The 16784-nt window shown below is 48.4% G+C and overlaps 1 protein-coding gene across 1 annotated transcript in view; it reads left to right on the top strand.

Moving 5' to 3' along the window:
- Positions 1-16784, top strand: part of LOC134970067 (cathepsin W-like) — a 120691-nt gene that overhangs the window by 31411 nt on the left and 72496 nt on the right. The window contains exon 6 of the mRNA XM_063946162.1: positions 1044-1124. Coding sequence (XP_063802232.1) covers positions 1044-1124 — 81 coding nt within the window. The remainder of the gene's footprint in view (positions 1-1043; positions 1125-16784) is intronic.

Genomic DNA, 16784 nt, shown 5'->3' with positions numbered 1-16784 from the left:
GGTCCTCCGGGAACACGTTCATAATCTTCTATGCCTTCGATACTGCCGATTCCCAGGATGCTTCATTTGGACGCCGGGTTCTTGTGCCCGCTACAGTGCGTCCCCTCCCATAAGGAACTGCTTTAGGACATCCCCATTGTCCATCCTTGTGGAGCCCAGTGTACCCCACAGCAGAAAACAAGTTTTATGGTAAGAACTTACCATTGTTAAAACTCTTTCTGCAAGGTACACTGGGCTCCACAAGGCGCCTACCCTGACGCACTTAGCTTCTTCGGGTTGGTATGGCATTAGCCGCTGACACTTCTCTTGTCGTGAGAGTGTGGTCTATGTGGCTACTAACCGTTGTCGTCTCTTTTCCTGCTACTGCATTGGGCTGGTTAACTAAAAACTGAGTTCCTGTGCAGGGAGGCGGGGTTATAGAGGAGGCGGCGCTGTGCATTCTGGGAACAGTCAAAGCTTTGAGCCTGTTGGTGCCTCGGATCAAGATCCTACGCTACACCCCATTGTCCATCCTTGTGGAGCCCAGTGTACCTCGCAGAAAGAGTTTTAACAACGGTAAGTTCTTACCATAAAACTCGTTTTAAAACAGCGCTTGGAAAATCATGTATTTTAATTCAATGGAAATGAGTACAATGTAATTTGCAGGATTTGCTGTTTAGCAGGCTACCAATGAATTCAGATATTTTTCAGTAATTTAAGAAAAGGCTTGGGGTTTCAGCACTTTCTAATGGTGAGTACACACGGTCCAATATTTCTTACGATTTTTCCTATATAGTCAAAATTTTCAGAAAAGTTATTGCAAATCGCACCGTGTATATACTCTTACAATGCCGATGTGCGCTCCCGCGGGATCAGCATTGTAGAAAAGGACAAATAGACTGTGCAGGCAAGGTCGATATTGGCTAGATCAGAGGCTCATCCCTCCGGGCAGTTTTTGTAGCGGATATCGGCCTTTAACCAATATCGCACGTGTGTACGCACCTTAACACTGATTTCTGCCATCATCGCAGCATTTATATTCACTCATTACTTTATTTTTCAAGAGGTTCTAGACTGTGGACCCTGTGATGCTGGCTGCAAAGGTGGATATGGATGGGATGCCTATATGACTGTTCTAAGTGAAGGTATGATATACCCTCTTTGTAAAGAATGTAAAAACCAGGACTAACCCATGTGCATAGCAGGGCAAAATAACGTTTCTGAGAGGGTTATTTTACATAATAATTGTAAAAGGTCTGTCCCATCTACTCAATGGCTCCCACTGCAAGGGGGCTGGGACAGACCTAAACGAGGGGGACTGGTCACCGGGAATGTGGGAAGTAAGGGAGCCAGGGGATTGGGGTGGGAAAGAGCAACTGTATGCAAATCTATGGACCCCTTGCATTGAAGCATGGTTTGACCAGATGCAAAGTTGTTGTTTTCTCTTACGTCCTAGAGGATGCTGGGGACTCCGTAAGGACCATGGGGTATAGACGGACTCCGCAGGAGACATGGGCACTATAAAGAACTTTAGAATGGGTGTGCACTGGCTCCTCCCTCTATGCCCCTCCTCCAGACCTCAGTTAGATCCTGTGCCCAGAGGAGACTGGGTGCATTACAGGGGAGCTCTCCTGAGTTTCTCTGATTAAAAGAATTTTGTTAGGTTTTTTTTTTTCAGGGAGCCCTGCTGGCAACAGGCTCCCTGCGTCGTGGGACTGAGGAGAGAGAAGCAGACCTACTTAAGTGATAGGTCCTGCTTCTTAGGCTACTGGACACTATTAGCTCCAGAGGGATCGGAACGCAGGTCTCACCCTAGCCGTTCGTCCCAGAGCCGCGCCGCCTTCCTCCTTGCAGAGCCGGAAGATAGAAGCCGGGTGAGTATTAGAAGACAGAAGACATCACAGGCGGCAGAAGACTTCAGATCTTCACTGAGGTAACGCGCAGCGGTAACGCTGCACGCCATTGCTCCCACACACAAACACACTCCAAGGCACGGATGGGTGCAGGGAGCAGGTGGGGCGCCTTGGGCAGCAATATTAAACCTCTAGGCTGGCATTTTAGTATATATGGGCTGCGGAGGCAATATATGTACAAATCCCCCGCCAGTATTGTATTTTTGAGCGGGACCGAAGCCCGCCGCTGAGGGGGCGGAGCTTGATTCCACAGCACTGACCAGCGCCATTTTCTCCACAGCACACTGCAGAGAAGCTGGCTCCCCGGACTCTCCCCTGCTGAACACGGTGACAGAGGGCTTAAAAATAGGGGGGGGGGGGGGCACCTAATTTGGCAGTGAGTGTATATTGAATAATATTAAAGTGCTGTGTGTCTGGGAAATAGTTTTCCAGGGTCATTGGCACTGGGTGTGTGCTGGTATACTCTCTCTCTGTCTCTCCAAAGGGCCTTATTGGGGGACTGTCTCCAGATTAGATATTTCCCTGAGTGTGTAGGGGTGTCGGTACGCGTGTGTCGGCATGTCTGAAGCGGAAGGCTTTTCTAGGGAGGAGGTGGAGCAAATGAGTGTGGTGGCTCCGTCGACAACGCCAACACCTGATTGGTTGGATATGTGGAATGTTTTAAATGCAAATGTGAATTTATTACATAAGAGATTGGACAAAGCAGAGTCCAGGGAAAATGCAGGGAGTCAGTCCTTGCCTTTCACTATATCACAGGGCCCTTCTGGGTCTCAGAAGCGCCCACTATCCCAAGTAGCAGACACTGATTCTGACTCCAGTGTCGACTAATATGATGCGAGATTGCAGCCAAAGTTGGCAAAAAGTATTCATTATATGATTATTGCAATAAAAGATGTGTTGCATATAGTGATGAGCGGGTTCGGATCCTCGGGATCTGAACCCGCCCGAACTTCACCTTTTTTTTCATGGGTCCGAGCGACTCGGATCCTCCCGCCTTGCTCGGTTAACCCGAGCGTGCCCGAACGTCATCATCCCGCTGTCGGATTCTCGCGAGATTCGGATTCTATATAAGGAGCCGCGCGTCGCCGCCATTTTCACACGTGCATTGAGATTGATAGGGAGAGGACGTGGCTGGCGTCCTCTCCGTTATAGTAGAAAAGAGTAAAGACTGAGTGACTTAGTTATAATTGTGGGGAGGATTGGGGACGGGGAGCAGCTGTTAGGGAGTACAGTGCAGGGTTTTGATTATACCACCAGTGAGTTTAATCCGTTGTTTCTCTGCCTGAAAAAAACGCTCCACCATATCTGTGCTCACTCAGTGTGCTGCACTACTGCATATATCTGTGGTGAGTGCACTGCTCACACTGCCTAATTGTGGGGACTGGGGAGCAGTTATAGCAGGAGTACAGTGCACAGTTTTGCTGACAGTGACCACCAGTCCAGTATATGTTTGTCTGCCTGAAAAACACTCCTGTGGTGGCTTTTTTTTCTTCATACTAGTTTAGCAGTCTGCTGACAGTTTCCACCAGGTCCGTTATTATTATACAGTATATTATATATATATAGCAGTACGGTAGGCCACGGCTGTACCTACCTCTGTGTCATCAGTGCACTCATCGTCCATAAGTAATATAATACTATACTATCCATCCATCTACATTGTATACCTGTGGTGGCTTTTTTTTTCTTCATACTAGTTTAGCAGTCTGCTGACAGTGTCCACCAGGTCCGTTATTATTATTATACAGTATATTATATATATATAAGCAGTACGGTAGGCCACGGCTGTACCTACCTCTGTGTCGTCAGTGCACTCGTCGTCCATAAGTAATATAATACTATACTATCCATCCATCTACATTGTATACCTGTGGTGGCTTTTTTTTTCTTCATACTAGTTTAGCAGTCTGCTGACAGTGTCCACCAGGTCCGTTGTTATTATTATTATACAGTATATTATATATATATATATATAGCAGTACGGTAGGCCACGGCTGTACCTACCTCTGTGTCGTCAGTGCACTCGTCGTCCATAAGTAATATAATACTATACTATCCATCCATCTACATTGTATACCTGTGGTGGCTTTTTTTTTCCTTCATACTAGTTTAGCAGTCTGCTGACAGTGTCCACCAGGTCCGTTATTATTATTATACAGTATATTATATATATAAGCAGTACGGTAGGCCACGGCTGTACCTACCTCTGTGTCGTCAGTGCACTCGTCGTCCATAAGTAATATAATACTATACTATCCATCCATCTACATTGTATACCTGTGATGGCTTTTTTTTTCTTCATACTAGTTTAGCAGTCTGCTGACAGTGTCCACCAGGTCCGTTATTATTATTATACAGTATATTATATATATATAGCAGTACGGTAGGCCACGGCTGTACCTACCTCTGTGTCGTCAGTGCACTCGTCGTCCATAAGTAATATAATACTATACTATCCATCCATCTACATTGTATACCTGTGGTGGCTTTTTTTTCTTCATACTAGTTTAGCAGTCTGCTGACAGTGTCCACCAGGTCCGTTATTATTATTATACAGTATATTATATATATATAAGCAGTACGGTAGGCCACGGCTGTACCTACCTCTGTGTCGTCAGTGCACTCATCGTCCATAAGTAATATAATACTATACTATCCATCCATCTACATTGTATACCTGTGGTGGCTTTTTTTCCTTCATACTAGTTTAGCAGTCTGCTGACAGTGTCCACCAGGTCCGTTATTATTATTATACAGTATATTATATATATAAGCAGTACGGTAGACCACGGCTGTACCTACCTCTGTGTCGTCAGTGCACTCGTCGTCCATAAGTAATATAATACTATACTATAGTATCCATCCATCTACATTGTATACCTGTGGTGGCTTTTTTTTTCTTCATACTAGTTTAGCAGTCTGCTGACAGTGTCCACCAGGTCCGTTATTATTATTATACAGTATATTATATATATATATATATATATATATATATATATATATATATATAGCAGTACGGTAGGCCACGGCTGTACCTACCTCTGTGTCGTCACTCGTCCTCCATAAGTAATATAATACTATACTATCCATCCATCTACATTGTATACCTGTGGTGGCTTTTAGTTGTGCGCATTAAAATATGGAGAACAAAAATGTGGAGGTTAAAAAAATAGGGAAAGATCAAGATCCACTTCCACCTCGTGCTGAAGCTGCTGCCACTAGTCATGGCCGAGACGATGAAATGCCATCAACGTCGTCTGCCAAGGCCGATGCCCAATGTCATAGTACAGAGCATGTAAAATCCAAAACACAAAAGATCAGTAAAAAAATGACCCAAAAATCTAAATTAAAAGCGTCTGAGGAGAAGCGTAAACTTGCCAATATGCCATTTACGACACGGAGTGGCAAGGAACGGCTGAGGCCCTGGCCTATGTTCATGGCTAGTGGTTCAGCTTCACATGAGGATGGAAGCACTCAGCCTCTCGCTAGAAAAATGAAAAGACTTAAGCTGGCAAAAGCACAGCAAAGAACTGTGCGTTCTTCGAAATCACAAATCCCCAAGAAGAGTCCAATTGTGTCGGTTGCGATGCCTGACCTTCCCAACACTGGACGGGAAGAGCTTGCGCCTTCCACCATTTGCACGGCCCCTGCAAGTGCGCCTCTTTTTTTCTTTGCGTCATGTGCTGTTTGGGGAGTATTTTTTTGAAGGGCCATCCTGCCTGACACTGCAGTGCCACTCCTAGATGGGCCAGGTGTTTGTGTCGGCCACTTGGGTCGCTGAGCTTAGTCACACAGCTACCTCATTGCGCCTCTTTTTTCCTTTGCGTCATGTGCTGTTTGGGGAGTATTTTTTTGAAGGGCCATCCTGCGTGACACTGCAGTGCCACTCCTAGATGGGCCAGGTGTTTGTGCCGGCCACTTGGGTCGCTGAGCTTAGTCACACAGCTACCTCATTGCGCCTCTTTTTTTCTTTGCGTCATGTGCTGTTTGGGGAGTATTTTTTGAAGGGCCATCCTGCCTGACACTGCAGTGCCACTCCTAGATGGGCCAGGTGTTTGTGTCGGCCACTTGGGTCGCTGAGCTTAGTCACACAGCTACCTCATTGCGCCTTTTTTTTTCTTTGCATCATGTGCTGTTTGGGGACAATTTTTTTGAAGGGCCATCCTGCCTGACACTGCAGTGCCACTCATAGATGGGCCAGGTGTTTGTGTCGGCCACTTGTGTCGCTTAGCTTAGTCACACAGCGACCTTGGTGCGCCTCTTTTTTTCTTTGCATCATGTGCTGTTTGGGGACAATTTTTTTGAAGGGCCATCCTGCCTGACACTGCAGTGCCACTCATAGATGGGCCAGGTGTTTGTGTCGGCCACTTGTGTCGATTAGCTTAGCCATCCAGCGACCTTGGTGCAAATTTTAGGACTAAAAATAATATTGTGAGGTGTGAGGTGTTCAGAATAGACTGAAAATGAGTGGAAATTATGGTTATTGAGGTTAATAATACTATGGGATCAAAATGACCCCCAAATTCTAGGATTTAAGCTGTTTTTTAGGGTTTTTTGAAAAAAACACCCGAATCCGACGAAAAAAATTGGGTGAGGCTTTGCCAAAACGCGTTCGAACCCAAAACACGGCCGCGGAACCGAACCCAAAACCAAAACACAAAACCCGAAAAATTTCCGGTGCACATCACTAGTTGCATATCACTGATGACCCCTCTGTCCCTGACACGAGGGTCCACATGTTTAAAGAAAAGAAACCTGAGGTTACTTTCCCACCCTTCTCATGAGCTAAATGAGTTGTTTGAAAGGGCTTGGGAAACTTCAGACAAGAAATTGCAGATTCCCAAGAGGATTCTTATGGCGTATCCTTTCCCGGCTAAGGACAGGATACGGTGGGAATCTTCCCCCAGGGTGGACAAGGCGTTAACGCGCTTATCCAAAAAGGTGGCGCTGCCGTCTCAAGATACCGCAGCCCTCAAGGATCCTGCTGATCGCAGACAGGAGACTACCTTGAAGTCGATTTATACACATACTGGTACCTTGCTCAGACTGGCGATAGCGTCGGCTTGGGTTTGTAGCGCTGTAGCAGCTTGGACAGATACCTTGTCTGCTGACATTGATACCCTGGATAAGGATACCATTTTATTGACCTTGGGTCATATTAAAGATGCTGTACTATATATGAGAGATGCTCAGAGAGACGTTGGCCTACTGGGTTCAAGAGCCAACGCCATGGCGATTTCTGCTAGGCGAGCCCTGTGGACCCGCCAATGGATGGGTGATGCCGACTCAAAGAGGCATATGGAGGTTTTGCCTTACAAAGGTGAGGACTTATTTGGGGAAGGTCTCACGAATCTGGTTTCCACAGCTACTGCAGGTACATCTACTTTTTTACCTTATGTTTCCTCACAGCCAAAGAAAACGCCACATTATCAGATGCAGTCCTTTCGGTCGCATAAGTCCAAAAGAGGTCGGGGATCTTCCTTTCTTGCCAGAGGTAAGGGCAGAGGGAAAAAGCTAGTTCGCAGGAACAGAAGTCCTCCCCGGCTTCTACTAAATCCACCGCATGACGCTGGGGCTCCGCTGAGGCTCCGCTGAGGGAGTCCGCCCCAGTGGGGGCACGTCTTCGACTCTTCAGCCACGTCTGGGTTCAATCATAGGCGGATCCCTGGGCAATAGAAATTGTATCCCAGGGTTACAAGCTGGAATTTGAAGATGTGCCTCCTTGCCGGTTTTTCAAATCGGCCCTACCAGCTTCTTCCCCAGAGAGGGAAGTAGTTTTAGATGCAATTCAAAAACTGTGTCAACAAGTGGTGGTCAAAGTTCCCCTGCTTCAACAGGGGACGGGGTTCTATTCAACCCTGTTTGTGGTCCCGAATTCGGACGGTTCGGTCAGACCCATTCTGAAATTAAAATACCTAAACCTATACTTGAAAAGGTTCAAATTCAAGATGGAATCGCTCAGAGCGGTCATCGCCAGCCTGGAGGGGGGAGATTGTATGGTGTCTCTGGACATAAAGGATGCATACCTGCATGTCCCCATATATCCTCCTCATCAGGCGTTCCTGAGGTTTGCTGTACAGGATTGTCATTACCAATTTCAGATGTTGCCGTTTGGGCTTTTCACGGCCCCGAGGATATTCACCAAGGTAATGGCGGAAATGATGGTGCTCCTGCGCAAGCAGGGAGTCACAATTATCCCGTACTTGGACGATCTCCTTATAAAGGCGAGATCGAGAGAACAGTTACTGAAAAGCGTAGTAATCTCCCTGAGGGTGTTGCAGCAGCACGGCTGGATTCTCAATCTGCCAAAGTCACAGTTGGTTCCAACGACCCGATTGCCTTTCTTAGGCATGATTCTGGACACGGAACAAAAAAGGATTTTTCTTCCGAGGGAAAAAGCCCAGGATCTCCAGATCTTGGTCAGGGACCTGTTAAAGCCGGAAAGGGTGTCGGTCCATCAATGCACTCGAGTTCTGGGAAAAATGGTGGTGTCTTACGAGGCCATTCCCTTCGGCAGGTTCCATGCGAGGACTTTTCAGTGGGACCTTCTGGGCAAATGGTCCGGATCCCATCTACATATTCATCAGAAGATCAGCCTGTCCCCCAGGGCCAGGGTATCTCTCTTATGGTGGCTGCAGAGTGCTCACCTTCTAGAGGGTCGCAGGTTCGGCATTCAGGACTGGGTTCTGGTGACCACGGACGCGAGCCTCCGAGGATGGGAAGCATTCACACAGGGAAGAAACTTCCAAGGACTATGGTCAAGCCAGGAGGCTTGTCTACACATAAACGTACTGGAATTGAGGGCCATCTACAACGGCCTCTGTCAGGCAGAGACTCTTCTTAGGGGCCTGCCTGTTCTGATTCAGTCAGACAACGTCACAGCCGTGGCTCATGTAAACCGCCAGGGCGGAACAAGAAACAGGGTGACGATGGCGGAAGCCGCCAGGATTCTTCGCTGGGCGGAAAATCATGTAAGCGCCTTGACGGCTGTATTCATTCCGGGAGTGAACAACTGGGAAGCAGACTTCCTCAGCAGACACGATCTCCATCCAGGGAAGTGGGGACTTCATCAAGATGTCTTTACAGAGATTGCAAGTCAATGGGGACTTCCTCAAATAGACATGATGGCGTCACGCCTCAACAACAAGCTTCCGAGGTATTGTGCCAGGTCAAGGGACCCTCAGGCAGTGGCAGTGGACGCCCTGGTGACACCGTGGGTGTTTCAGTCGGTCTATGTGTTCCCTCCTCTTCCTCTCATCTCAAAAATATTGAGAATCATAAGACGAAGTGGAGTACAGGCGATTCTCATTGTTCCAGATTGGCCTCGAAGGGCCTGGTATCCGGATCTGCAGGACATGCTCACAGAAGATCCGTGGTCTCTTCCTCTCAGAGAGGACCTGTTGCAACAGGGGCCCTGTCTGTTCCAAGACTTACCGTGGCTGCGTTTGACGGCATGGCGGTTGAACGCCGGATCCTAGCTGGGAAGGGCATTCCGTCATCCCTACTCTGAAGTCATCCCTACTCTGATAAAGGAAGGAGGTGACAGCGAAGCATTATCACCGTATCTGGAGGAAGTATGTCTCTTGGTGTGAAACCAAAAATGCTCCTCCGGAAGATTTCCATCGGGGCCGTTTTCTCCACTTCCTACAGACTGGAGTGAATATGGGCCTAAAATTAGGCTCCATTAAGGTACAGATTTCGGCCCTATCCATTTTCTCTCAGAAGGAATTGGCTTCTCTCCCAGAAGTCCAGACTTTTGTAAAGGGAGTGCTGCATATCCAGCCTCCTTTTGTGCCTCCAGTGGCACCATGGGACCTTAACGTGGTGTTGCAGTTCCTTAAGTCTCACTGGTTTGAGCCTCTTCAAAAGGTGGAATTAAAGTATCTCACTTGGAAGGTGGTCATGTTGTTGGCCTTGACATCTGCAAGGCGAGTGTCCGAGTTGGCGGCTTTGTCACACAAACCCCCATATCTGATTTTCCATGTGGATAGAGCTGAGTTGCAGACTCGTCCTCAATTTTTGCCTAAGGTGGTTTCCTCTTTTCATATGAACCAACCTATTGTGGTGCCTGTGGCTACCCGGGACTTGGAGGATTCCGAGTCCCTTGATGTGGTTAGGGCATTGAAAATTTATGTAGCCAGAACGACTCGGGTTAGGAAAACAGAGGCACTGTTTGTCCTGTATGCAGCCAACAAGGTTGGCGCTCCTGCTTCTAAGCAGACTATTGCTCGCTGGATCTGTAACACGATACAGCAGGCTCATTCTACGGCTGGATTCAGTAAAGGCCCATTCCACTAGGAAGGTGGGCTCTTCTTGGGCGGCTGCCCGGGGCGTCTTGGCATTACAGCTTTGCCGAGCGGCGACTTAATCGGGTTCAAACACTTTTGCTAAATTCTACAAGTTTGATACCCTGGCTAATGAGGACCTCATGTTTGCTCAATCGGTGCTGCAGAGTCATCCGCACTCTCCCGCCCGGTTTGGCGCCTTGGTATAATTTCCATGGTACTTACGGAGTCCCCAGCATCCTCTAGGACGTAAAAAAAATATAAGATTTTACTTACCGATAAATCTATTTCTCGTAGTCCGTAGTGGATGCTGGGACTCCGTCAGGACCATGGGGGATTAGCGGCTCCGCAGGAGACAGGGCACAAAAATAAAAGCTTTAGGACTAGGTGGTGTGCACTGGCTCCTCCCCCTATGACCCTCCTCCAAGCCTCAGTTAGGATACTGTGCCCGGACGAGCGTACACAATAAGGAAGGATTTTGAATCCCGGGTAAGACTCATACCAGCCACACCAATCACACCGTACAACCTGTGATCTGAACCCAGTTAACAGTATGACAAACGTAGGAGCCTCTGAACAGACGGCTCACAACAATAACAACCCGATTTTTTTGTAACAATAACTATGTACAAGTATTGCAGACAATCCGCACTTGGGATGGGCGCCCAGCATCCACTACGGACTACGAGAAATAGATTTATCGGTAAGTAAAATCTTATTTTCTCTGACGTCCTAGTGGATGCTGGGACTCCGTCAGGACCATGGGGATTATACCAAAGCTCCCAAACGGGCGGGAGAGTGCGGATGACTCTGCAGCACCGAATGAGAGAACTCCAGGTCCTCTTTAGCCAGGGTATCAAATTTGTAGAATTTAGCAAACGTGTTTGCCCCTGACCAAGTAGCTGCTCGGCAAAGTTGTAAAGCCGAGACCCCTCGGGCAGCCGCCCAAGATGAGCCCACCTTCCTTGTGGAATGGGCCTTGATAGATTTAGGCTGTGGCAGGCCTGCCACAGAATGTGCAAGTTGAATTGTGCTACAAATCCAACGAGCAATCGTCTGCTTAGAAGCAGGAGCACCCAGCTTGTTGGGCGCATACAGTATAAACAGCGAGTCAGATTTTCTGACTCCAGCCGTCCTTGAAATATATATTTTCAATGCCCTGACAACGTCCAGCAACTTGGAATCCTCCAAATCGCTAGTAGCCGCAGGCACCACAATAGGCTGGTTCAGGTGAAACGCTGAAACCACCTTAGGCAGAAACTGAGGACGCGTCCGCAGTTCTGCCCTGTCCGAATGGAAAATCAGATATGGGCTTTTATACGATAAAGCCGCCAATTCTGACACTCTCCTGGCTGAAGCCAGGGCCAGTAGCATGGTTACTTTCCATGTAAGATATTTCAAATCCACCGATTTGAGTGGCTCAAACCAATGGGATTTGAGAAAATCCAAAACTACATTAAGATCCCACGGAGCCACTGGGGGCACAACCGGGGGCTGTATATGTAGTACTCCTTTTACAAAAGTCTGGACTTCAGGAACTGAAGCCAATTCTTTCTGGAAGAAAATCGACAGGGCCGAAATTTGAACCTTAATGGACCCTAATTTGAGGCCCATAGACAATCCTGTTTGCAGGAAATGTAGGAATCGACCCAGTTGAAATTCCTCCGTCGGGGCCTTCCTGGCCTCACACCACGCAACATATTTTCTCCAAATGCGGTGATAATATTGTGCAGTCACCTCCTTCCTGGCTTTTACCAGGGTAGGGATGACCTCTTCCGGAATGCCTTTTTCCCTTAGAATTCGGCGTTCAACCGCCATGCCGTCAAACGCAGCCGCGGTAAGTCTTGGAATAGACACGGTCCCTGCTGAAGCAGGTCCCGTCTTAGAGGTAGAGGCCACGGATCTTCCGTGAGCATCTCCTGAAGTTCCGGGTACCAAGTTCTTCTTGGCCAATCCGGAGCCACGAGTATCGTTCTTACTCCCCTTTGCCGTATAATTCTCAGTACTTTTGGTATGAGAGGCAGAGGAGGAAACACATACACTGACTGGAACACCCACGGTGTTACCAGAGCGTCCACAGCTATTGCCTGAGGGTCTCTTGACCTGGCGCAATACCTGTCCAGTTTTTTGTTGAGGCGGGACGCCATCATATCCACCTTTGGTTTTTCCCAACGGTTCACAATCATGTGGAAGACTTCTGGATGAAGTCCCCACTCTCCCGGGTGTAGATCGTGTCTGCTGAGGAAGTCCGCTTCCCAGTTGTCCACTCCCGGAATGAACACTGCTGACAGTGCTATCACATGATCTTCCGCCCAGCGAAGAATCCTTGCAGCTTCTGCCATTGCCCTCCTGCTTCTTGTGCCGCCCTGTCTGTTTACGTGGGCGACTGCCGTGATGTTGTCCGACTGGATCAACACCGGCTGACCCTGAAGCAGGGGTTTTGCCAGGCTTAGAGCATTGTAAATCGCTCTTAGCTCCAGTATATTTATGTGAAGAGACATCTCCAGGCTTGACCACACTCCCTGGAAGTTTCTTCCCTGTGTGACCGCTCCCCAGCCTCTCAGACTGGCATCCGTGGTCACCAGGACCCAGTCCTGTATGCCGAATCTGCGGCCCTCTAACAGATGAGCACTCTGCAACCACCACAGAAGAGACACCCTTGTCCGTGGAGACAAAGTTATCCGCTGATGCATCTGCAGATGCGATCCGGACCATTTGTCCAGCAGATCCCACTGAAAAGTTCGTGCGTGGAATCTGCCGAATGGAATCGCTTCGTAAGAAGCCACCATTTTTCCCAGGACTCTTGTGCATTGATGCACAGACACTTTTCCTGGTTTTAGGAGGTTCCTGACAAGTTCGGATAACTCCCTGGCTTTCTCCTCCGGAAGAAACACCTTTTTCTGAACCGTGTCCAGAATCATTCCCAGGAACAGCAGACGTGTCGTCGGGGTCAATTGAGATTTTGGAAAATTCAGAATCCACCCGTGCTGTTGCAGCACTACTTGGGTTAGTGCTACTACGTCCTCCAGCTGTTCTCTGGACCTTGCCCTTATCAGGAGATCGTCCAAGTAAGGGATAATTAATACGCCTTTTCTTCGCAGAAGAAACATCATTTCGGCCATTACCTTGGTAAAGACCCGAGGTGCCGTGGACAATCCAAACGGCAGCGTCTGAAACTGATAATGACAGTTTTGCACTACGAACCTGAGGTACCCTTGATGTGAAGGGCAAATTGGGACATGCAGGTAAGCATCCTTGATGTCCAGGGACACCATAAAGTCCCCTTCTTCCAGATTCGCTATCACTGCTCTGAGTGACTCCATCTTGAACTTGAATTTTTGTATGTACAGGTTCAAAGATTTCAGATTTAGAATAGGTCTTACCGAGCCGTCCGGCTTCGGTACCACAAATAGTGTGGAATAATACCCCTTTCCCTGTTGTAGGAGGGGTACCTTGACTATCACCTGCTGAGAATACAGCTTGTGAATGGCTTCCAATACCGTCGCCCTGTCTGAGGGAGACGTTGGCAGAGCAGACTTTAGGAACCGGCGAGGGGGAGACTTCTCGAATTCCAACCTGTAACCCTGAGATACTACCTGCAGGATCCAGGGGTCCACCTGTGAGTGAGCCCACTGTGCGCTGAAAATCTTGAGTCGACCCCCCACCGCCCCTGAGTCCGCTTGTAAAGCCCCAACGTCATGCTGAGGGCTTTGCAGAAGCCGGGGAGGGCTTCTGCTCCTGGGAGGGAGCTGCTTGGTGCACTCTCTTACCCTTTCCTTTGCCTCGGGGCAGATATGACTGTCCTTTTGCCCGCTTGTTCTTATAGGAACGAAAGGACTGCGGCTGAAAAGACGGTGTCTTTTTCTGTTGGGAGGGGACCTGAGGTAAAAAGGTGGATTTCCCGGCTGTTGCCGTGGCCACCAAATCCGATAGACCGACCCCAAATAATTCCTCCCCTTTATACGGGAATACTTCCATATGCCGTTTGGAATCCGCATCACCTGACCACTGTCGCGTCCATAAACTTCTTCTGGCAGATATGGACATCGCACTTACTCTCGATGCCAGAGTGCAAATATCCCTCTGAGCATCTCGCATATAAAGAAAAGCATCCTTTAATTGCTCTATAGTCAATAAAATACTGTCCCTATCCAGGGTATCAATATTTTCAGTCAGGGAATCCGACCAAACCACCCCAGCACTGCACATCCATGCTGAGGCGATGGCTGGTCGCAGTATAACACCAGTATGAGTGTATATACTGTTCAGGGTAGTTTCCAGCCTCCTATCAGCTGGATCCTTGAGGGCGGCCGTTTCAGGAGACGGTAACGCCACTTGTTTTGATAAGCGTGTGAGTGCCTTATCCACCCTAGGGGGTGTTTCCCAGCGCGCCCTAACCTCTGGCGGGAAAGGATATAATGCCAATAACTTCTTTGAAATTAGCAGTTTTCTATCGGGGTTAACCCACGCTTCATCACACACTTCATTCAATTCCTCTGATTCAGGAAAAACTACAGGTAGTTTTTTCAGACCCCACATAATACCCCTTTTTGTGGTACTTGCAGTATCAGAGATATGCAAAGCCTCCTTCATTGCCGTGATCATATAACGTGTGGCCCTACTGGAAAATACGTTTGTTTCTTCACCGTCGACACTAGATTCGGTGTCCGTGTCTGGGTCTGTGTCGACCGACTGAGGTAAAGGGCGTTTTACAGCCCCTGACGGTGTCTGAGACGCCTGGACAGGTACTAACTGGTTTGCCGGCCGTCTCATGTCGTCAACTGATTTTTGTAACGTGCTGACATTATCACGTAATTCCATAAACAAAGCCATCCATTCCGGTGTCGACTCCCTAGGGGGTGACATCACCATTACCGGCAATTGCTCCGCCTCCACACCAACATCGTCCTCATACATGTCGACACACACGTACCGACACACAGCAGACACACAGGGAATGCTCTTATCGAAGACAGGACCCCACTAGCCCTTTGGGGAGACAGAGGGAGAGTTTGCCAGCACACACCCAAGCGCTATAAATATATAGGAACAACCCTACAGAAGTGTTGTTTCCTTTATAGCAGCTTAATATATCAATATCGCCAAAAAAGTGCCCCCCCTCTCTGTTTTTTTACCCTGTTTCTGTAGTGCAGTGCAGGGGAGAGTCCTGGGAGCCTTCCTCGCAGTGGAGCTGTGCAGGAAAATGGCGCTGTGTGCTGAGGAGATAGGCCCCGCCCCCTATTTCGGTGGGCTCTTTTCCCGGTGTTTGTGAGACCTGGCAGGGGTTAAATACATCCATATAGCCCCAGGGGCTATATGTGATGTATTTTTAGCCAGAACAAGGTATTATCATTGCTGCCCAGGGCGCCCCCCCCCAGCGCCCTGCACCCTCAGTGACCGCCGGTGTGAAGTGTGCTGACAACAATGGCGCACAGCTGCAGTGCTGTGCGCTACCTCATGAAGACTGAAAAGTCTTCTGCCGCCGGTTTCTGGACCTCTTCACTTTTCGGCATCTGCAAGGGGGTCGGCGGCGCGGCTCCGGGACCGGACTCCATGGCTGGGCCTGTGTTCGATCCCTCTGGAGCTAATGGTGTCCAGTAGCCTAAGAAGCCAATCCATCCTGCACGCAGGTGAGTTCACTTCTTCTCCCCTAAGTCCCTCGTTGCAGTGAGCCTGTTGCCAGCAGGACTCACTGAAAATAAAAAACCTAATAACTTTTTCTAAGCAGCTCTTTAGGAGAGCCACCTAGATTGCACCCTGCTCGGACGGGCACAAAAACCTAACTGAGGCTTGGAGGAGGGTCATAGGGGGAGGAGCCAGTGCACACCACCTAGTCCTAAAGCTTTTATTTTTGTGCCCTGTCTCCTGCGGAGCCGCTAATCCCCCATGGTCCTGACGGAGTCCCAGCATCCACTAGGACGTCAGAGAAATAAGATTTTAAACCTACCGGTAAATCTTTTTCTCCTAGTCCGTAGAGGATGCTGGGCGTCCGTCCCAGTGCGGACAACATTCTGCAAGACTTGTATATAGTTATTTATACATAAGGGTTATGTTACAGTTTTGATCAGTCTTGACTGATGCTGTTTGTTTCATGCTGTTGACTGGTTCGTATATTCCAGGTTATATGGTATGGATGGTGTTGGCTGGTATGAATCTTGCCCTTAGATTAACAAAATCCTTTCCTCGTACTGTCCGTCTCCTCTGGGCACAGTTTCTCTAACTGAGGTCTGGAGGAGGGGCATAGAGGGAGGAGCCAGTGCACACCCATTCTAAAGTTCTTTATAGTGCCCATATCTCCTGCGGAGCCCGTCTATACCCCATGGTCCTTACGGAGTCCCCAGCATCCTCTACGGACTAGGAGAAAAAGATTTACCGGTAGGTTTAAAATCTTATTTTCTCTTTTGCTATCCTCACAACTCATAATTAGCTGCTAGATGTGTACAGCACATGCATGCAGCTTATTGCCAGCAGACGTTACATACCCACACTGCCATGTTTTAACTCTGTTTTGCTTGCACATTATGAGGCATTAATAAAGCTTAAAAAGCTTCTCTAATACAGCCGACAACTATTCTCCATCTTGTGTAAGAAATTAAAGAAATGTCCA

This window comes from Pseudophryne corroboree, chromosome 11 (assembly GCF_028390025.1).
Source record: "Pseudophryne corroboree isolate aPseCor3 chromosome 11, aPseCor3.hap2, whole genome shotgun sequence".
Taxonomy (NCBI): domain Eukaryota; kingdom Metazoa; phylum Chordata; class Amphibia; order Anura; family Myobatrachidae; genus Pseudophryne; species Pseudophryne corroboree.
This window is presented reverse-complemented; position numbering and strand designations above follow the sequence as displayed.